Source organism: Seriola lalandi, unplaced genomic scaffold (genome assembly GCF_002814215.2).
Source record: "Seriola lalandi dorsalis isolate HSWRI2012SDOR001 ecotype SW California unplaced genomic scaffold, Sedor1 jcf7180002054553, whole genome shotgun sequence".
NCBI lineage: Eukaryota > Metazoa > Chordata > Actinopteri > Carangiformes > Carangidae > Seriola > Seriola lalandi.
The window spans coordinates 1,286,687-1,309,687 of record NW_019525106.1 but is presented as its reverse complement, the minus strand read 5'-3'; the positions used below and the strand labels follow the sequence as shown (position 1 = coordinate 1,309,687).

Below are 23,001 nucleotides of genomic sequence, written 5' to 3'. Positions count from 1 at the left end.
CCCCCCCCCCCCCCCCCCCCTCCAGTATTGCTCATACCAGGTATTGAGGCTGCCTTTTGTTAGAAATGTTGCACTTGAAGAGGCGATATCTCTCTGCAATTCATCCAATGTTTATCCAATTCCATCTTCTTTTCTGGAAGTGTCAGATGTGTCCACAAATGACACCAGGATGATAATTATTACAATTATGTATTGATTCGGCGGCAGCATTGTGGCATTGTGAGTGTCAGCTTTTCCCTGCATAATTGTGGGATTTCAGATGGGCTAATTGCAGCTAACACGACCAGCTGGGCTATTATTCATCATCCCCCACATTTCTTTTCTCTCCCTCGCTGCTGAACAATGCTGGTCACCTTTATGGGGGTCATTAGGACTCATCCAGTTGATGAAGCGAAGAGGAAACACAAAATAAATGTCCTATTAATCTCAATAATGTTGGGTAAACAACCTCAAAATGAACATATTAGCTTGTAGTGCTTGGTGCGTGACTATTGGTACTCTCACAAACCTGTGTGTGTGTTATATGTCTAGACGTATGCATATTTGTGCATTGTGGCTGCCTGTTCAGAGTGAATGCTCTCATAGCCACATACTCTCGGTTTAGCAACCTGAACACAACTCTCTCAAGATGTTTGCTTTGATGATGTTTGAAACAAAAACCTCATTGGAAAAATGACATTCAGAGAAGCTCATGCTAAAGAAAACTCAGCTTGGCAACTGTGATGCTGGAACCATCTATATGACGTCTGATTAAGTGTGATTGATTGTCGCTTGTGATTAAGATCAAATTGCATTGCTCTGGTATTTGTACCGCTGTAGCTTGTACACACTGTACATACGCATCAAAAGTAAGACTGATGGGCTGATTGAAGTTTACTTTGCAAGTCACAAACATGATTTCTCATTTACTTACAGTTGGAAAATTATGTATCTAAGATTAAAGCTCAGCTAAAGCTCAAATAAAAATAAGCCTCAAAACATATTGTGTTTCCATTCTCATAAAAAATATTTAAAGCCAATTTTTTTTTTAACATTATACCACCCGCATTGTTTACACCCATGTTTACATGCTAACAGTCTTCATCTCCCCTGCGTATCACCACCACCTGTACAGTGGAACACTGGAATAGTATGAAACCTATGGCAGGAATGTGTATCGCATTAGCCACACATGCACAAGGACACATTCAAACAAACAAACAAAAAAGAAGCTCTATAGCACTACTAGTGGTCAATAATTCTTCAGGGTACTGTGCACTCGTAAATGAACAATATACCAATAGGTGACAAAACTGTTGCAGAGGCCTCCATACAGGACATGAGTGGTCATACAAAATGATACAATAATATATTGTGGCCTTCCAAGTCACCACAACCCAAGCCGATTGAACATCTATGGGAGATTTTGGACAACGTTCTTCAATGCCATCATCAACACACACAAATACGGGAATTTCTTTTCGGAAGAACTGTGTTCATCCCTCCAGCAGAGTAAGGTATCCTGACACCTTACTAAGACAGTTTATGTTGCTTTTCTTTTAATATGTCAGCCATGTGAAGCTGGCTAGTGTCCGTATATTTTTGGTTCAACAAGCATAAGGTGATCATGTTAAGAATAGCATGCATAAATGTGATCAGTATAAAAAGAACACAATACAACTTTGCTCTCTTTTTAACAGAGCATCTGGGCGTCTGTGACTGGAGATGACTGTGATTGTTTTTGCATGTGTCAAAATACAGCTGCCAAGTGGAATGACTAATCACACATAGTGCTCCTCCAATGTCTCTCTCTGCATGTGTAATTTGACAGTGGTGGCATAAAGTGTTGCTGGGGTGGGCGAGTGGTTGAGGAACTGATGCTCAGTGGTCAATGTAAACTGTCGTCACTACACCGGTGCCATGGTGGAGCTGCGGATGTGACACCACCACATCACCACTAGAATCCTCACACCCGAGGGAACAAACACTCACGCAGAGCGCAAAGGTAATTTCACGTCCTCCCATTATGATTGAACAGGGACTTTTTTTAAAACAAAAAAAACAATAGTTACATGATACTAATATTAAACCAATCCTACACGAATGTAACCCTCAAACAATATCAACCAAAAGTAATTATTGATATCTATGAACTTCAGCCACACTCTTTTGTTGAAACATAAATAGCATTCAGTGTTAATACAGCACTAACAGAGAAAACAAAAACTAATCGAATCCATAACAGCTGTAGCAGCAGCAACACAAATACTGAAGTAACACAAGACAAAAAAAAATCAACAGGGAAAGTTGATTTAAGATTTCTAAATTGAGCACAATGACTACTCTGATCTTTGTTTCTTCTTTAGGAAACAAACCATTTATCTTAAGTGTTGCAAAAAAGGAACAGCAGGTTATGATGACAAAGAAACACTTTTGAGTCTATATGTGTTCAAGAGCAGTTCAAGGGAAGCAGTGGTTTAAACTTTGTAAGCTTTGTCACTTGGAAGCTTTTCTACCACACATCATCAGAGCTTTAGGCTACACGTGTCACGCCTCTCTCTTGCTCTTTGTTTCTCAAGCAGCCTTTGCTTTTCTAAATGTCATATCTGATAAGTCTGATTGTGGTCCGGATGCATCCACATATCTACTGTGTGTGTCATGTTGGATATGCCCAGCAGGATAAAAATTCACATGAGGAGTTTTATGTCATTCAGCAATGATTTCCATCAGTCACTATAAGTGGTCTGAGAACTAATCGGTCACAAATTGGTTTATTTCTGGCTCATGGGCTGCAAGGAATGACAGAAAAATTTATATTTGACATCATGATCCATTCAAATATTAAATGATTTGTATGTTTGCTTTCAGAACAGGATCCACTCCCTTGCACATACACACATGCACACAAAAACATCCATGTTGATTTGCTTAACACGCAGACTTGTAATGCATCTCCTTAAAGCTACCACACGTCCAGAGAAACCACTCTTACGACTCAGCACTTCTCATCTCTGACGTCCTCCCTGTGTGTCCAGAAACATAAACCTGCTCGTAGATAAGTAGTCTAAGCACCATGTTAAAGTCTTATCCAATCATTTGCCCCGTGCTTGGGTCACAGAAGCAGCATAATGACGCTGTAGCATTGCCCATTTCCCCTCCAGCAGTGACACACGGCGCTGTGGCTGGAGAGACTCCTGATTAGATTTACCTTTCCTTAATGGGCCCCTGTCACCCACCAGCCTGGAGGGCAATGCTATTGCAGCTCATGACAAAAAAAAAAAAGCAGCTGGATTCTCAGATAAACCCCACCTGTGGTGTTGCTGCTCATTCTGCCAGTCATATGACTGTGTTCTGCTGGTTTAAACTATTCATGTTTGTTCGTTTTAAATTGACACATATTTAAAAGCAACGCAACAGTATTCTTGAGATGAAGACATGTTGCATTACACCCGTGCACCTTGTATCAATATCCTTGGGAGAGAACACAGTTGGTGGGAATCAGCTCTCTCAAACATCCTCTGGGTGAGAGAATGAACTTTTAGCTGTCAACTATTTGGTATATCAACGGTCAACCATCTTCTACATGCCACATCTGCTTTCAATACATACACAAACTCTGAAAATATTGTAATCGACCAGTTTGATGTGCACAGAGTCACAGACGTGTGTGGAGCTGTTTTGCAGCAGTCTGGTGTTGGCTGCATGTGATTTTAATGGACCTAGTTGGACAGTTGTCAACATACTGTGAAAGAACCCATTTCCACCAAAATACAGGATTAAAACCTCACCTTTGCACCTTTGCATCATGTGAACGGCAAAAGATACAAAATGCCAAATGGTCAAAGTGCATGATATGTCATAGCTCTTCAAAAGATTGTTTTCAGCATTAAATTAAAGGTCCTATAAGGGGGTACTGACTCCATTAGTCATTGTTGTTTTTGAACATTTGACAAAATGAAGGTTTTATATAAACTGCCAAATTAGTGCAGAAAAATTTGTAAGATGTAGTGTAGTTGAAACCATTCATATTTTGACAGTTATCTTAACTCAAAATCCTTTTTTTTTCCTTCAATTTAGACTTAGTTTGACTTTAGAGTGTACACCTTGAAAGACCAGACATGCGGTTCAAGGATTGGGAAAAAAAAAATTACGTGGACCTCGTCTAAATTAATTCCCACAGAAAGTCTAAGACTAGTTGACTTCAAGACTTACTTCAACACACCAAATGTAAATGTTTGCCCATTGAAATATTTGGCATCAGGGCCAAAATTCAAATTGGTCATTGCTTCCTGGACTTGTGATTTACATATTGTGGTCTGTGGTCAGCCACACAGCTGTGTTGATCATCGGTGCTGATCATACTTAAACCACACAGGAAGTTCAAACTACACCGTCCACAGATGGAGGCACAAGAACCAGATTTCAGCTAAATGTTTTGCACTGTCCATCCATACATAGGGTCTATGGACGTAACCTGTCAGTCCTGGTGCAAAACATTTGGTCGGCCTAAATATGAAGTAATATGTCGAAAAAGCTTGTTATATGTAATGTTTTTTTCCGAGTTTGATTGAACATTTTATACATTTTTATTATAGGACTATAACACCCCCAAAGCCCATTATGTTTTTGAATCTTGTGGGAGCAAGATATTTAATGTGTCCCCAAGTTTGGGACAGTCATGAGCATCTCTAATACTTCTGTAAAATAAGCTCAGAACCTTTCAGGTTACTGCTCGTCTTTGAGGCAAATGATTTTGCATGAGAAACTGTCAATACATTAATAAACACACCAAAAGACTGTGTGTTAATATTGGTTAATGCACCAATGTTCTGTCTTCAGTGAAGTTGTCGTCTCTGCTGTATGCTCAGGATAAACATCCATCTGGAGTTATGCATTTCCCTAAACTGCGTAACTGATCATTGTGAAGGTCAGTGTCATGATCAAAATCTGTGTATGACTAAGCCTTTTGTCCTTTAAAATATGCAGCATATGATTTCTATTTAGAACAATCCTGTGTTATTGTGCCAGAGGAGCAAGAATTTAATCACATCACATGCAGGTGAAAATAAAACTTGATTAACTCTCCATTTTGAGGAGAGTGGGTAAGCACATCAAATTATGTTCAATTATCTTGTTCCAACAAGGTGACAACTTGTGTTCCCAATATACAGTTCTTGTTCTAGCACAAGATATATATATATATAAAAAAAGGCGTCATTTTTTGGGATCTCAGGGGAGTGACTGACCACTGCTGCATAAATTAAAGTATGGACACAAAACCCATTAAAATAAAACAAATTTCCCTTTTAGAAAAATAACTGGTACACTTGCAGAATAAATCTATTCATAATTAAAATGATAAAACATGAAAGTAAGTGTGCCCTTGGCAGAAAATCCTTAACTGTCAGAATTTGAATAAACTCTGTTTTGATGTCAAATTTTTGATACTGAAATTATAGGGAAAAAACAAGTCAATTATATTTTGTCAACACACAAAGTCTGTCATTTTGTGTGTGTCTGTGCGTGTGATAGGAGGTGTTATGGGTCGTTTTTGTTGGTGGCTAAAAGGTTTAGCTGTCGTTGCAGAATGAGAATGATGGCGACCGTAGAGGACAACCAACAGACAAAGACAAACAAACAAGATGTCATGATTGAAATTGCTTATCGGTGCACATTAAAGTAAATTGCACACACATCGCGCAAAGCGTGAGCAGAGAACTCAGCCTGCCACAAGTTGGATCGATGGCTCTGCTGAATTTGTTACGCATGCAGGGCTGTCTGTCGAAGCCACCTCAGACGAGATCTAGTATTTCCGCTTGCCATTTTTCACCCCCCCCCCACGAACCCAAGACCTCCTCCTGTGAATAATGACTGCAGCTGTGTCAATGTGGCTGCAAACCGTGTGTGCGTCTGTTTGTGTGTCTTATTTTGATGGCTTTTTACAGTCAGTGTGTATGTGTGTGTCTGTCTGATTATGGTGTACAGATAGGCCATTACCCATGCGTTAGGAGGAGAGGGGCTTAATGGATGACAGAGGATGCAGGGGCAGGATGGCTCGTAAACACTCCCCTGTCCTCCCGGCCATATCAATACTGCCATCTGGGAGTTTGGACACTTCATTCACAAAACCAATACCCCAGTGGGATGAGAGGGGCCAACGGAGACACTGCTGCTACATGTTTAATCAGCAGGAAGAGACAAGAGCTATCATGACATCCACCTCCAAGAGGAAGTCGATTCTCTTTTTTATTTTTTTTTTGTGTGTGTGTGTGTGCATGTGTGCATGTGTTAGTGCAAGTGAGACAAGGACACAAAAAACAAAGACAGAGAACAATAAATTACAACAGGGGCGATGACTAGCATCTAGACCACTTTGATTCCAGGCCATGACCAATATAGGCAGCAAAATGTGTATTTCTCTTTCCAATGGCAAAGATATTGATCAGAGAGATTTTATAGTCTCCAGATCTGTCTGCACCATACATTTCCACCTTCAAGCAATCAATGCTGAAGAATCGACTAATCAATGTATGAAAATGTGAAGACAATTACAAACAAAGGTTCAGTCATTCATTTACCGTTTTTACCTACTTATTTCTATTCACTGTCACGGGGGCCCGTCCAAGCATGCATCTGGCATACGATCACACCTGGTAACTGGTACAGCAACCAGAAATGCTGGATAATACACAAATATATTCAAGTCAAGCACATTCTGTTTATATTGCCAAAAATGTATGGTTTGAGCAACACACAGCATATCAACCACTATCTTTACATCCTCAAATTGGATAAGGAAAGCTTTAACAAGAAACCTGTAACTGAAGAACATACAAGTACAGACATGCTCTAGCTGTTGTATGTACAGAGGAGACATAAATACATAATATAAAAGGAAAAATCTGAGATTGACAACACAGTTTGCAGACATTTTGTTTTAGTGTTGGGTGTTGTACTGAAAAGAGAGAGCAGACAGACACTCTATTGTTAGAGACAGAGAAAATGCATTTGACTAATTCAGATTTGCTGTGATGTTCTCTGTGTTTCCACCAGCTCTAACAACCTGTTATTCAAGACAAAGAGTGATGTATGATGAGCACAGGAATTGGTGAATTTCACCTCTTAACACCCACTCTGTGGTGCTTCTGCCGTAATTCACAGACATGATCTCAGTTGTACAGATAGATACAGTGCTTGAAGGTCTGGTTGCTATCAGCCAATCTGACAGAATGCACAGGAGTGTGATAAGAATTCATCTTGTATGCTCTACGTGTGCACAGCAAACACTTGCAATATCATACAATAAAATGTGTGCACACACAGCTGGGCAGGCCCTTTGACTAGACAAGATACACCAGCATACATAACATTTGTACAGCCAGGTGTATGCTACCCACTCAGGAGGGGGATACAAAAGACTGAGGGCGGGTGTAATCTTGGAGTTGACTTGCTGATGGGCTGAGGCTGTAAAGTAGAGCTTTGTGTGAGAGCCGCAGGTGTGACTATTGTCTTAACAGGCACTTCAACAAAGGTTCTGCAGAGGGTCACAAAACTATAAAGGGCTTTCAAAAACCTTAATTCAAAGTCACTTTATTCTTTGATTTATTAGTTTTAACTCAAAGATCCATATTACATTGAGGTGATAGTGTACAATGAGCTCCTCTGTACATTTAGTTATGGATTCTGCTTCAAATGACACTACCACCACCCTACAATTCCAAAACTAGCGATTACTGTACACTTTCTACGTTTCTAGATCTCTGGCTCATCCCAAATGCTACACAATCACATTTGATTTCCTCTGTGAATACAGACCCTGCTGGTAAATGTCACACTGTGACAGGCACAAAGCCTGGTCACCACAATCGTACCCTAAGGGGCCCCAGTGCTGTCACTTCCTCTCAAGTGTGTAGACTACATAATGGTTGATAGCAAACAGAATTTTAGTGTTGTTTTATGTCTGTTACTCAATGGGCTATTTCCGCAAAAAACATTTCCAACAGAAAAAACTAAAGTTAATGGTGGGTCAGTAGGATACTGTATATGAACAGATGATCACTATTGATTTAGCCTTGTGACATGCTCTGTGCCCTTGTGATAGTACATTTTCAAATAAATACTGTATTTCTAAATAAATGAGATGTGAAAAGGCTGTGGAATTTCAAATTTTAGATGTAATTTCTAATGACTGGAGAAGAAAAGCAAATTGGTCTGTTCATTTGTGGATGGTGACAGAAAATGACTCAAAGCTATTACCACTTCCCACTTTGAAACCTCTCTGTCACACATATTTAAAATCTCCTTCTATGTCATCTCTTGGATCCAATAAAACACTGATGTTATCTGACAAAGCAGGTAATTGATAGCTATGTGCTACTGCCTAATTCATGCAAACACGAACTACCAGTGCTCGCTGATAAGGCTTTTTGTTCAGCGATGATGTGTTGTTTCATAATACAGAAAGGTTATTTCAGCTAATTTATAGTGTAAGAAAAAAGTTTTGCATTTGTGTCATCAAAAATAATTATCATAAACTTCAGCTCATACCACCAGAATCATTCCCAATTAGTTGTTGACCAGTAAAACCACAAAATATTTGGCTTTAACCATTATTTTCCATATTTTCAAATTTTGTAAAGAGATTTGAACACATGGACTCATTCCAGTCATAAATCAGCTGATCCAATCATCTCTAAAAAGCCATGTTAATGCACTAAGAGCTAGGTCAGCTAAACTAAATGTTCTGTATATCTCATGTGTTCCTGTTTAATAGAGTTTTTTTTGTTGTTGTTTTGTTTGGTATGTGAGATTTGGCAGACAAACACCCCATGGGCTTGTCAGATATGTCTTTGCAGAATGAAAACAAGCATGTTTGAGTGTTTCACAGGTGAAAACACACAAAGGTACACACACTCACCACAACACACACACATCAAATGATGACTTTTAATGCAAATATAAAAAATCTCAGCCTCTCAGTGTGCAGACACTGATACAGTCACTGTCTCCTGTGAAGCACAGGTATATGAAGCCCTCTTGTGGTCTAAGCATAATCTCGAGCACTCACAACATACATCTATAGACAAAAATGTATTCCAAGTTGTAGTCTGAATCCCACACGAAAAGACTGAACGTATGTCTCTTATTTCAAGACCCCCCCCCCCCCAAATCTCACAATCTTTTTGTCTAGATCTGCTGTTTGGCAGAAATGGTGCAGAGACTTATAATTAGATTTTATTAATGCAAATTTATTTGAGAGAACAGAGGCGATTGAGTAAGACTGTAATTGTCTCCAAGATTAAGATTTTCTCAATGCAGCACTTGAACGCAGCACAGTGTCCCCTTCACCTGTTGTCCAATCAGAATCCAGGATGCTGAAGCGCGTGTGTTGCTCGCGCGTGGGGGTTGAAGCGAAGACGCGTGAGCGAGGCGACCAGCAAGAATTCCGCTCAGCTAGAGGTAAGTCAGCGAAAACAGCAAGTAAGCACAGGTATATCATTAATTTGAGCATTTTCTCGCACGTTATAGCATTAATCAATAACATGACGAATTATTTCACCAATTTGACTGACTGCTGGTGAGCTGTCTTCCTGACACTTTCCTCTGACTCTGGAGCTTTTAATAACCCGCGAGCTAACTGTAGCTAGCTTGTGGATGCGGCTAGCCGTAAGCTAGCAGTCGTAACGTTAACGGCTAGTTTTATCTACATAATCGAAAGGCGTAGCTTTTTTGCTTTAGTCATTCACTGGAACAATTCATTCCAAATATATTGTGTGAGTGGAGGAGAGAGGGTTGATGTCAAGTGTTAACCTTCGCATTTGCTGTTAGCTGAAGCATTGTTCATAGCACGTTGTCTCGTAGTTACTTGGCTAGCTAGCTAGCTAACCCGGTTAGCTGCTGTCAGATCTTTGGCACCGCCCATACTGGGTGGTTGTTAGTATTTGCGTGTTGGTAAGATGGTGTTAGCATGTAGATTCATTTGATATTGTTTTCTCAGTGGTACTCTGTAACTGTCAGAGGCTGCGATGGCCACTTTAGTATGTATAAATGGAGATGTGCTAACTCTGACTGTCATAGCCTAGCCCAGCTGCCATTAGCATGTCAGTGCGTCATCGGCCTGCGCTTGCTCAACACCAGTGTTGCTGTTGATCACTTGGAGAAAACTCAACTGGCTTGCCACTCTCTCCCTTTCGTAGTTAGGGCTTGTCTCAGCCTGTACCTCTGGTGAAATCATATTTAACCTTTGAGATTTTAGTAATGATGTCTAACAAGTAGAAGTGCGATTAAATGCAAACCCAGGCTCCCTGATGAAATGCAATCGACAATGATTGTGTTCCTCAATCACGTTGTAGGTAGCTTCCTCTGTAAGTACCCTGTCGTGACTCCTGATTAGCATATGTTTAATATAACTGATCTGCTTCTAACAGAGGAAGGAGTTGCCACTCGACAATGGACGCCAGTAAAGGTAAGGAGGTTGTAGGACAGTTGTATTTCAACTTACCACAATGAAGTAGACATATAATGTGAGAAATGTTGGTTCTTCTGATGAGAGTCAGTATTAGCTGTCATATGTTCATATTTACATCCATGTAATAAAGAGAATAGTACAAAAGGCTAACTTGTTTAGTTGAATATAACCTAAAAAAATACCAATTATCAGTAACACTGAGTCAGTTATAAATAAGTCAAACAGTCAATCATACACTCAACATTGTAATTGTAGCAAAACATCTCAATAATGTGAGGGCTGTTGTATTGGATGGATTTTCTTGCATCATTTTGTGTAGGTTGAGACATAATTAAAACATAGTTTAAGAAAAATCACTGCTGGTCAACTCTTTAAATGCAGATGAAAAGAATGGCACAACTCAGTTTTGTAATTTTAAATGTGAAAGGTACAATTCAATGTTCTTTGTTGGTTTGGCAGGTAAAGGGGATCAAGGGATGCAAAATCCAGGTGGGCAAATGGACAGACCTGTCAGCTTCCACTTCTTGGAAAGGTCAGTGTAGATACTTTATACTGTGTTTGTGCTATGGCAGTTGGAGGGTAAAAATGGAAAGATTGTCATGCTTACAACATACAAACATTCATATTAGTTGCTGGACAACTTAAGGTGGCAATAGTGTAAAATGGTGACTGCTTTTGCTTCTCTTTTGAAATACCTAAACCTTTTTATCTACCTTATTAAACCCTAAACGTCTTATCTAAACAACCGTTAGAAGGGATAAAAGTTAATATATGTAGTGTCTTGGCACTAACAGTCAACGAGCAACTTCCACATAATGTAAATATGGTATTGTAATTCCCAAGATGTTGATTGTATTGAGGTATACTGTGACTTCGATATCATTTGGCGATATTTTTGTTACCTTATTTGAAATACTGTATACATAGATACTAAAATCAGAATCAAATTTATGCAAAATTGCATAAAACAGTATCCAGTTGAGGTGAAGTACAATGAACTATTCTAGTGCTCATATCAAATTGCACAAAACTTGCCATACATGTAAAACAAAAGTACCTTTTTGGATTGACTTTCTCAAATCAACATACAAAGTTGATGAATGAGTCTAGGTAATTGACAGCATCACTGACACCCAAATACAATCAAAGTCATCTTTCAATCTCACAAAACCATTAGGATGAGGACTCACTAGTTTAACAGATTAAAGATTGTGTACGAGTTGTTTGAGGATTACAGTTATACGTCATAGTAAAAGAAACAACCTACTTTATAATCATATTTTTACTATAAATGGCTTAAGTTTAGATGTGTCCAATGTTTCTCCTCTTTCTTAGCATGCTTCCCAAAGCAGTGAAGAGGCGAGTGCATGCCTTGAAAAGGCTACAGGTGCAGTGTGCTAACATAGAGGCTAAGTTCTACGAGGAAGTCCATGAGCTAGAGAGGAAGTATGCTGCCCTCTACCAGCCACTGTTTGACAAGGTACAGTTGATAATATTTTTATAACAGAATGTTTTCTTAACACTGCTTTACTGTACTTGACTAAATGTACTAAATGTCAGAGTTTTCTTTGTTCAGTATATCTTCATGCAAACGCAGCAAAAACTAAAAAAATTGCCATTAACAAATAAGTTCCCTTATTTATAAAGAGAAAAAAATATTTAAGATTCACTTGTCATTCCTTGCACTAATGGGTGGTGAAGTATGTCTCTCTGATCCGACCTGAGGTCAGTGAGGATGCATCCTTGGTGCTAAATCAAAAACTGCCACAACGAGTAGTCAACTGTTTGTAAGTAAAGGCTATTTCCAGAGCCAGTGACAAAAACTGAGCCATTCTTAGTCGCCCTGAAGACTGGCAGCTGTAATCCTGCTGCACCTGTTTGTACTATGTGTGTGTGTGTGTGTCTGTGTGTGTGTCCATCTCGTTCTCAAATGGTGTTGATTTCAGCATGCTAGCTGAAAATAATTCAGCCTTGTTAAATGAATGCTTGGTCATATACAAATATTTCATGCCAATATTCCCAAATCTCTCTCTAAAATCCTTAACTTTGTCAAAATGTGTTTCTGTCACAGAGACGAGATGTTGTCACAGGAACAGTGGAACCCACAGATGAGGAGTGTGAGTGGCACAGTGACAGAGAGGAAGAAGAGGAGCTAGCTGTAAGTACAACTTTGATTTGTTTACCTTTAGAGCCTGATCACTTTTCCAAATCGTGCTTCTTCTGATTGTCCACAGCACAGGTTTTTCATACCACACCACACACAGGAATGTACCAAAAACAAAAAAGACTTCAAGATCTTTATCCTCTTCAATAAAGCAAATGAGAAAACACACATACTGTACTTAAAGATATACCCAAACATACGCATACACAAAGCTGAGAGTAGTGTCCAACAGGAAAGAAGAGGGTAATGGGCGTCTGATCACACAACATCTGTGTTTTGTAAAAGGTCTTGATCTCAATAAGACGTCACAAAAGCTTAAAAAAAATGTATACAAATTTATATTTATACACAGTGAGTTTAAATGTGCTCTGGTCACTGCTTGCAGGAGGAAGTAAAGGAAAAAGCTGCAATTGAAGATGCAAAGAAAGAGGAAGCCACGCCAGAGGAAGACCCAAAAGGCATTCCTGAGTTCTGGCTCACCATATTCAAGAGTGTGGACATGCTCAGTGACATGCTACAGGTGTTTTTTAATTATTCATCTACCTCCTAGACAATTCAAATTTCTGAAAAGTGTCCGAAGTGTCTGACCTGTCTCTTAATCTCCCCCCAGGAGCATGATGAGCCCATCCTAAAACACCTGAAAGATATTCAAGTCAAGTTTTCTGAGCCAGGACAGCCAATGGTCAGTATCTACATGATGTCATAATGAATTGATATCATTCCAAACCAACAAAACAATAAATGCTGAGTGAAATTATCTTGTTTTTTCTCTCAGAGTTTCACATTAGAGTTTCACTTTGAGCCCAATGGTTACTTCAACAATGCAGTCCTTACTAAAGTCTACAAGATGAAGTCAGAGCCTGATGCCTCAGACCCTTTCTCATTCGAGGGACCAGAGATCATTGACTGTGAAGGGTGAGAGCCAGAGCACACATCATGCATTTTAAATTGTGGCTTGGACATACATGATGTTGAGTTGTAAAGTAAAAAATAGATATTGTGTGGTTTGTAAAACATTTCTGTTCACTCTTTCTATATTTACATCCCACATATCAGCCTCCTCTTGGCATCTCTTCTAGCTTTTACCTTTTTGCGTCCTTACTTTCTGCAGCCTCTCACTTCTTTCCACACCTCCTCTCTCTAGCTGTCAGATAGATTGGCACAAGGGGAAGGATGTGACAGTGAAAACTATTAAGAAGAAGCAGAAGCATAAAGGCCGTGGCACTGTTCGCACTGTTACCAAACAGGTCCCCAACGACTCTTTCTTCAACTTCTTTAATCCTGTCAAAGGTGAGAAAACACATAAACAACCACACACAGAATGTAGTGGATTTCTCTGAATGTCTAAATGTCACTTTCAAAGCAATTACTCCCATTTCTTTTCAACAGCTTGTGCAGCATGTCTTTGTTAACCTGCAGTGTGGCAACATGTTAACATGCATGTCATGTGGTCTTACTATCACTGCATTGAACAAAATTCAGCAGCAGGTGGTGCCACACTCCTTTGCTGTGTCGGATTATGCAGTCACTCTGCAGTATGTAGGTGGAATTGGCAGCATGTCTCTTGCTCACTGAGGTGGACTTTGTACATGAAGCTTTGTTCACTCAACTTTATATCAACTTTGGTTTTTACTATCTGATTTTACTATTAATTTCCATCTTAGAGAGTACAGGGTTTTATATGTTGCTAAACAGCCAGTGAATGACTGGGATATGTGACTAACCTAAAAATATGAGGCAAAGATATGAGACCACTGATAAAAGAAAGTCTTTTTAGCTACTATCTGATAACATTGCACATATATATTATGTATGTATTATATACATATAAATTTGCTAATAGCTAATCTTTCAAGAGTAAACATCTCAGAAAGCTTTGAGAGTATAAATAAAGATAAAGTAATTGAAGAGGTCAATTCACAGACTGAAAAACTGAAGAGGAAATTCCAAAGTTTGGTTAAAAAGGAAAAAAAAGTTTTATGTTGCGTTATTTAAAAGATATCAACAAAACCTAAGCATTTTCTCAAATTTGTTGAGTTGCTGTCATCAAAGGTTAGGAAGGTCAGTATAGAAGCAGGCCTTTGTTTCAGTTTAACTGCCTTTTTTCATTTGAATAAACAGTAGATTGAATAATACAATGACAGACCCATTAAGTCAGATATCCTATGAGTAATTCTTCCTCAAATAAAGGTGTATTCTGCCTAACGTACTGATCCTTTAATGACTCTATTGTCTTTCCTGTATAGTCAACTCACCTGTCAGACATGCCCAGACTCATTCTGACTTTGAGAAGTTGGCTTGAACACTGATTGGCTGAGCAAATGTTTGTCTTACTGGTTCAATCATAACCTTGGTATATGACTAGTGAATATAAATAGCTCTTTGTCAGCTGTGTAAGGTGTGCAGTGCGAGGACTGGGATGTCCATAAGTGAAGAAGCCATCATGTGAATACGCATGTGCATGTGTGACTTCACTAACTAGCTAAGCGCATATAAGATTGCATAAGAAAGTATGAGAGATGTCACAGCAAATATTAGTTTTGATGAGTCAGAATTATTGAAGAAGAAATGGTATCATATCATTTTTACTATGGCAATGCTAACCAAACAATATGAACCCAACTTTTCATATCTACATCTACTCTTAGCGATGTGCATTTTTTGCTTATAAATCTTATCTCTATCAGGGTATAAGAGAAAGTATTTTGAGAATGTTTTTGTCAAACAGCTAAACATAACATTGATGCGTTGATTGCACAAACTCAATGGAATTCTGTTCTCAATCCTGAGCAAGACTTAAAAAATCTGCAGGGTAGATATTAGCTTATTACAGATACACTAATATGAGTGTATATGTAGGCAGATAAGTAACAAGAAATGTTAGTACAGAAGTGACAAATGGGTATTTGAGGTAACATCGAAATGATTTCTCCATGTTTTGTCCTCCACAGAGCACTCACAAGTTTTCTATGTTTTTAAAAAAAAAAAAAAAAAAAAAGGCATGTCAGCCAATACGTCATTATCTAATTTTTTTCTTTTTGTTTCAGTGGGCTGTAATTGCACACTCCACCATGAAAAAATGTATGCTTTTGACTGACTGACATGCTAGTTTGTATTTATTTTACACAAATATGTGAAGTTAATTGATGCTCAGATTTTGTTCAAAAATTGGTCCCAGCACAGGAAGGATTATTTTGAAATTAGCTACAAAACTTGTGTTTTATTGGTTAATTACATGAAGTAATACAACTTCAAGTGACAGTGTTATTTTTTGTGAAAATGTGTGGAATGTAGATAACAAGCTAACAAAAATGTAGTTGGTCTACATTTTTGTTAACCAGATAAATGGAGATCCTGGGTAGTGTAATGCTGGCAAAGCAAATGCCATTCAGGGCAAGATTTTGCAGTTACTCTGAAAAGCATGGGTCATATTGAGCATGTTTTTTTGTTGTTTTTTTTTTTTTTAATTGATGCTAATTATGGTACTGTACTGGACCTACATGATGAAATTAACATGTTAATGTGTGCACAGATCCATGCAAGTGTAACAAATCGGTCAAATACAATAGTGTTGACAGCAGGAAGGACAGGGTGATGTCACCTTTAGTCAGTTTAATGATGGGCTGGTAGGGCACAGCTGTTTGCTAAGGGCCTGTCACAGCCTCTGTGGTGTGACCTCATTTATAATAAGTATAGTCTTAACCAGAAATGGGCTGTTGGTTGAGTTAGAGGTAATGCAAAAGCTGTCTCAATTACAACATATCTGACTGACTGTTGGCTTAAATGGCAATTAAAAAATTAATGTGCCAATTAAAATTCATTTTTTCCATCACACCTTAAAATTCCTTGTAAACCAGTATGTTAAGCTTCTTATTGCTTAAATTCTTTGTCCTTTGCCTTACAGCTTTACCAGATGGAGAAATGGTGAGTAAAATGTAGCTTATTCTTCATAAAATCACCACCCATTTTATTGCTTCTTCTCTTACTGTCAATATATTAGATTTGTAGTTGTGCTTAAAAAAAAAAAAGTGTCTATGTTCTTGTCTTATAGGACGAAGACTCTGAGTTCACTCTAGCCACAGACTTTGAGATTGGTCATTTCTTCCGTGAGAGAATAGTTCCCAGAGCAGTGCTGTATTTCACTGGAGAGGCCCTGGAAGATGACGAGAGCGTGAGTGATTTTCCTCCAACAGACACTCATGCACACAGTTACACATGAACACAGAAAAGTTCCACAATTCTAGCAACTGACTCATTTTAAGGTATATAAGCTAAACTTGTCATTGCTGTTGGGTTTGTTTTCATTCTTGATTTTATTGATTTTACTGCAGTTTGAAGAGGAGGAGCTGGAAGAGGGAGATGAAGAGGTTGGTAATACTTATTAATACCACTGTCACTCACAAATGCTTTATATTTGATCTGGAATGCCAGACATCTGATCACCAGTGCTCACACAGGACTTAAGTGTGCAATTTTTTTTAGAATTATACCAGCCCCTCATATATTTTTCTTAAACAAGGGTTGTTTGCACAATTACCTTGTTTTTGTGTCTCAGGAGCAAGACGAGGAGGCTGATGATGACGATGATGAGGGAGACTTCGACCCCAAGGTCAGTTTGCATCCCACACTTTTTTTATTTTCTTTTATTCCCTTCATTTAAAAGTCATCAAACAAATGGCATTATTGAGACTGTTCCAGGACTGGGCTCACTGGCCATTCACAACCAAGTTTCAACCCCCACATCATGTTAGTACAGTAGATAAGCTATATGGAAGGTATTGTGTGTTTTATGACTAAATCATGAAACTTTATCCAGTGTTTCTATCAACCATGAAGTTTATTTTCAGACGTGGAGGCATTACCAATGTGACCTCAGGGAGAGGACAGCGCCCCCTGGAGTAATCAGTGTGGTCCAGAACAAACTACCATGCTAGCTTCTAATTAGGATGTTCACTAATGTCCGTATAGTAAGGCATGAAAAAGTCATAGTATAGTAAGACAATTTTATACCTTACTATACTAACATTTTATTGACTATTGACATTTTTAATGCTTTACTATACTATACTATACTACTACTATACTATGCCATTTTTTGACGATTTTATGTCTGACTGTTCAATGACGTTTTTTGTCAATTTTACACTTTACTATATTATGACATTTTTATGCCTTACTAAGCTATGGCAATTTTGTTACTTACTGTACTATGACCTTTTTATGACTTGCTTTACTGTTTTTTTATCACATTTTTTATGCCTTACTGTACCATGATGTTTTTATACCTTAATATACTATGATGTTTTTATGCCTTAATTAATATGATGTTTTATGCATTTTTAAGCTTTATTATACTATGCCATTTTTTGGCGATTTTATGCCTTATTATACGATGACGTTTTATGCATTTTTATGCCTTACTATACTATGGCAATTTTTTGACGATTTTACACCTTACTATACTATGCCATTTTTTGACGATTTTACATCTTACTATACTATGCCATTTTTTGGCATTTTTATGCCTTACTATATTATGACATTTTTATGTCTTACCATACTATGCCATTTTTTGACATTTTTACACCTTACTATACTATGAAATTTTTATGTCTTACTATACTATGACATTTTTATGTCTTACAATACGATGACGTTTTTTGACGATTTTACACCTTACTATACTATGACATTTTTATGCCTTACTATACTATGACGTTTTTTGAAATTTTTACACCTTACTATACTATGACATTTTTATGCCTTACTCTACGATGACGTTTTTTGAAAATTTTACACCTTACTATACTATGACATTTTGGATGATTTTATGCCTTACTATACTATGCCATTTTTTGATGATTTTATGCCTTACTATACTATGCCATTTTTTGACATTTTTATGCCTTACTATACTATGCCAATTTTGACGGTTTTATGCCTTACTATTCTATGACATTTTATGCATTTTTATGCCTTACTATACTATGGCAATTTTTTGACTTACTGTACTAAGACCTTTTTATGACTTACTGTACTATGATGTTTTTTTTATACCTTAATATACTATGACATTTTATGCATTTTTATGCCTTACTATTCTATGCCATTTTTTGAAGATTTTACACCTTACTATACTATGCCATTTTTATGCCTTACTATACTATGACATTTTTTGACGGTTTTATGCCTTACTATACTATGACTTTTTTTGACGGTTTTATGCCTTACTATTCTATGACGTTTTATGCATTTTTATGCCTTACTATACTATGCCATGTTTTGAGATTTTATTCCTTACTAAACTATGCCATTTTTTGACGATTTTATGCCTTACTATACTATGCCATTTTTTGACGATTTTACACCTTACTATATTATGACATTTATTGATGATTTTATTCCTTACTATACTATGACATTTATTGATGATTTTATGCCTTACTATACTATGCCATTTTTTGACGATTTTATGCCTACTATACTATGACATTTTTATGCCTTACTATACGATGACGTTTTTAGACATTTTTAAACCTTACTATACTATGCCATTTTTTAATGATTTTATGCCTTACTATACTATGCCATTTTTTGATGATTTTATGCCTTATTATACTATGACATTTTTATGCCTTACTATACTATGACATTTATTGATGATTTTATGCCTTACTATACTGTGACATTTTTGATGATTTTATGCCTTACTATACTGACATTTTATGCCTTACTATACTATGAAATTTTTTGATGATTTTATGCCTTACTATACTATGACATTTCTGATGATTTTATGCCTTACTATACTGACATTTTTATGCCTTACTATACTATGCCATTTTTTGACATTTTAAACCTTACTATACTATGCCATTTTTTGACGATTTTACGGCTTACTATACTATGACATTTTTATGCCTTACTATACTACGCCATTTTTTGACATTTTTATGCCTTACTATACTACGCCGTTTTTTGAAAATTTTATGCCTTACTATACTATGCCATTTTTTGACGATTTTATGCCTTACTATACAACGCCATTTTTTGACATTTTAAACCTTACTATACTATGCCATTTTTTGACGATTTTACACCTTACTATACTATGAAATTTTTTGATGATTTTATGCCTTACTATACTATGACATTTATTGATGATTTTATGCCTTACTATACTATGAAATTTTTTGATGATTTTATGCCTTACTTTACTATGCCATTTTTTTGACGATTTTATGCCTTACTATACAACCACCTTTGTATAATGAACTGAGTTAAATTCAAATACAGAGTATAATCTAGGTAAAGTTACAGTTTTAACAGTTGCTATCACAGCATGTTCAGAATGTGTTGTCCGTCAGCATTTTCCACCACCAGCTCAGACATGCAATCCATTCTGCATATGGTAGAGTTTTAAAGAGGTGTTTGCTTTTCTGCTCTCACTTTCTCATGCTTCAAAATATTATGTAATGACAGCCAAAGAGAGAGCGCTTTATTTTGTGGTTCAGTTGGAGTTAAGTTGAAATGAGTATGCCCAATTATGAGCTATTCCAGTCTGATAGTAATAGTGCATCACATGTCCTGTAAGCAGTTTTTCTAGGAGTGAACAGCAACAATGGTGCTGTGTCTGTGAATGAGTTTCTTTAGTAGTTGTTGTGTTTTTGTCTCATGGTACCTGCTGTCAGCTTATCAGTTATTCATTTTGCCTCAGGAATCCAGCGTGCTAATTCACCAACTTCACCAATGTTTCACTATGCTCACTGTCATTTCTCAATGTGACAATTAAATTTGTGCATATTGTTGTCTCTCCCTCCCCTGGATTCCCCTCCATTACAGGCATAATCAATCATTCTCATCCCATGCATTTCTAGGTAAGGAAGAAATAAGGAAGGCGCCCCACATACACTGTACACTGTCTTCATCTATCGGTTTTTGTTTACTATTCGGGCTGCCTCTCAGTAGACTGAGGCGTTTAGGACCTTTTAACTCACAGCTTGGGTAGATGCAACTTCTATTCTTCTGTCCTGTTTTTCCTCCTGTAGTCCCATCCCAGGTTTCTAACACTGTTCCCTTTACTGTACCAAACCAGGTGCTTTCATTCTCTAGCGTCTGCTTCCTTTTTAGCTTCCTCTACTTGCTAGTTAATGCCTTGTGGCTTCGTTACCTCTTTCTCCTTATTTTATAATCTGGTTAATCTCTTTCTCTGCTCCCCACAGAAAGAACAGCCCCAGCCTGCCGAATGCAAACAGCAGTAACCGTGATGATCAGGGGAGGTGGAGACCTGCTCTCAGTCAATTCAGATCTTAGCCAATCAGCAAGTCCTCCCACTCTTACAGGCTCCGCCCTTTTATGAACTCTCACCTGAACGCAATAGAACGCAAACCAAACTGCGTTTTTACTATGTGCATGACTTCTTTTTCTTTTGTCTTGCGCCCATCTCACCCCTTTTTATTTGGCTTCATTCAAACTCAAAGCAGGAAGTGACCTGAATTAAATTGAAATACCATGGCATCACTTAGGGACAGTCTTCTTCTTCCTTGGTAAGATAGAGTAGGTTACTACTGCCAAAAAAGTGAGATCATCATCATCATATATATAAAAAAAAGAAAAAAAAAGAGAGGAACAGAATGGATCCCAACTTTAGTTTCATGGAAATAAATCAGTTACTCAGGGTTTTTTAATGCCAACAAGAGAAGTGATAGTTAACCAGGAAACTGCTGAACAACTTTGACTTAATCTTTCACTGGGGTTGCTGAAGTGTTTTTCTTTTGTTATGGTGTTTTTTTTTTTTTTTAAGAGACATACAATGTATCATTTTGAATTTAATTTACAATTTTTTAAATGTTCATTGTCATGTCATTGGACTATTTATTCTGGTGTCATGCAGCTGTATGAAGTGGTGCATTTTGAGATCTCTTTAAGGCCCAGCTACAGTTATAGGTCCCCCTTCTCATTGGTTCAAACATTTGGGCTTAGCAGGTCAACAAAACGTGAATACTGCCAAATTGTGTTCAATGATCAAAATGCATTTGAAACATTGAGGAACTGTGTTCTCCGTTAATACTGCTCACTACTGCCCAGGTGTACTGGGTTTAACAAGCATTTAAACTGAGCACTTGAGTAGACACGTAACACTAATTAAGATCATGTGACAGGCGTGTGGTTATACCTCAGATATAACCTCCAAAAATGACTCTTCCCTGTTTTCCCCATCATCCGTGAAATGCTTTTAATTTCTGTTACAAAGAATGAAATTAAGACACGGAGATGACAGATCTAAGCAGACAAACTGGCTGACACTCCACCTTTTGTGGTTTATAAGAGATCTCTTCTGGTATGTATGTATGTAGTTCTTAACAAATTTCATTTAGTGATGGGACAGGGTGCAGGATGTTTGGAATAAATTTAACTTCTGTTGCCAAGAAGCCAAAATGGAAGACAAAACACACCGTCCTCTTTTATGAAATTGTCTGCCAATTGTCATTAACACAGTGTAATCTAATTCAGCATTTAAAGTTGTTTAAGAATATATAAATATTTCTGTTATTGTCTGATATGATTCTGTAGAATGTCTGTGGAAAACAAATGGAAGAGGTTGCCAATGTATTTTATATACTGCTCTTGGATTTCGGCCGTTTGGTTGGACCCCTTTGCCTGGTGGCTGGTCATCGATAGCAGCGACAGCTAAATAATAACCCACCCTTTCTCTCTTTTTAAAAAGAACGATTGTAGATCTTGTTGGACAGATCTCTCAGAGCCACGGTTGACATCTTCAAATCTACCACATTGGACCGTGTGCTAGCAATGGACTTAACTGGTTCTTATTCACAATTTGTTACTTGCGCAATATTTCTTTTCAATTTGTACAGAGTTAGTTAAAATATTCTATTAAAGTTGTGTGACATTGAAATGTGTCTTCTTTGTCCCTGGTTGTGTGTTTGTGTCTCATTTGTGGGTTTACCACTAGTGTAGAACATTTGTACTCAAACATTTTGCCTTTTAAATTAAGCAGCGTTTACAACATTTTACAACCCATCATCACAGGATGCATAGTGCATGAGTAGTCCCACCAAAGACTGAATTTCTCTTTAAAAATACACAAAGACAAGAAAAGATTTGAGTGAAGTAAGTTTGTGTAGTAGAACTGTATTTTTCTTCTTTCCTGTCATATAAATGTCAGATTCAACATGTGACCCCTTGGAGATTTGCTCAGGGATTTTAAAGCCCCTAGTAAAGAGGTAGAGGTCTGTGAAAGTAATTAAGTGACCTATTGGCCGTTTTTACAGCAAGTATAACAGTAAAAGCACAGGTGTCAATAACAACAATGTCTCAGCTGAATTTAAGCATTCCAGTGAGCCAGCATGAACAAAAAACAAGGACCCTG

The 23,001-nt window shown here is 37.6% G+C and overlaps 1 protein-coding gene across 2 annotated transcripts; it reads left to right on the top strand.

The window, feature by feature from the left end:
• Window positions 1-9,359: 9,359 nt before the first annotated feature.
• Window positions 9,360-22,531, top strand: nap1l4a (nucleosome assembly protein 1-like 4a). 2 transcript variants are annotated; one of them, XM_023415489.1, is made up of 15 exons: window positions 9,360-9,438; window positions 10,407-10,444; window positions 10,907-10,979; window positions 11,783-11,927; window positions 12,519-12,605; window positions 12,997-13,131; window positions 13,222-13,293; window positions 13,387-13,526; window positions 13,756-13,901; window positions 16,516-16,535; window positions 16,663-16,782; window positions 16,943-16,978; window positions 17,167-17,220; window positions 20,454-20,488; window positions 20,834-22,531. In XM_023415489.1, the coding sequence occupies exons 2-14, from the start codon at window positions 10,429-10,431 to the stop codon at window positions 20,457-20,459; spliced, it is 1,050 nt and encodes a 349-aa protein (XP_023271257.1). In that variant the 5' UTR covers window positions 9,360-9,438; window positions 10,407-10,428; the 3' UTR covers window positions 20,460-20,488; window positions 20,834-22,531. The 2 variants fall into 2 exon arrangements, with proteins under 2 accessions (XP_023271257.1, XP_023271255.1); XM_023415487.1 differs by lacking the exon at window positions 20,454-20,488.
• Window positions 22,532-23,001: the final 470 nt, after the last annotated feature.

Bases quoted from the DNA above. Each gene is read 5' to 3' on its own strand.
- nap1l4a (XM_023415487.1), top strand. The intron at 12,606-12,996 runs GTAAGTACAACT...CACTGCTTGCAG, and splicing joins AGGAAGAAGAGGAGCTAGCT to GAGGAAGTAAAGGAAAAAGC. The intron at 16,979-17,166 runs GTTGGTAATACT...TTTGTGTCTCAG, and splicing joins TGGAAGAGGGAGATGAAGAG to GAGCAAGACGAGGAGGCTGA.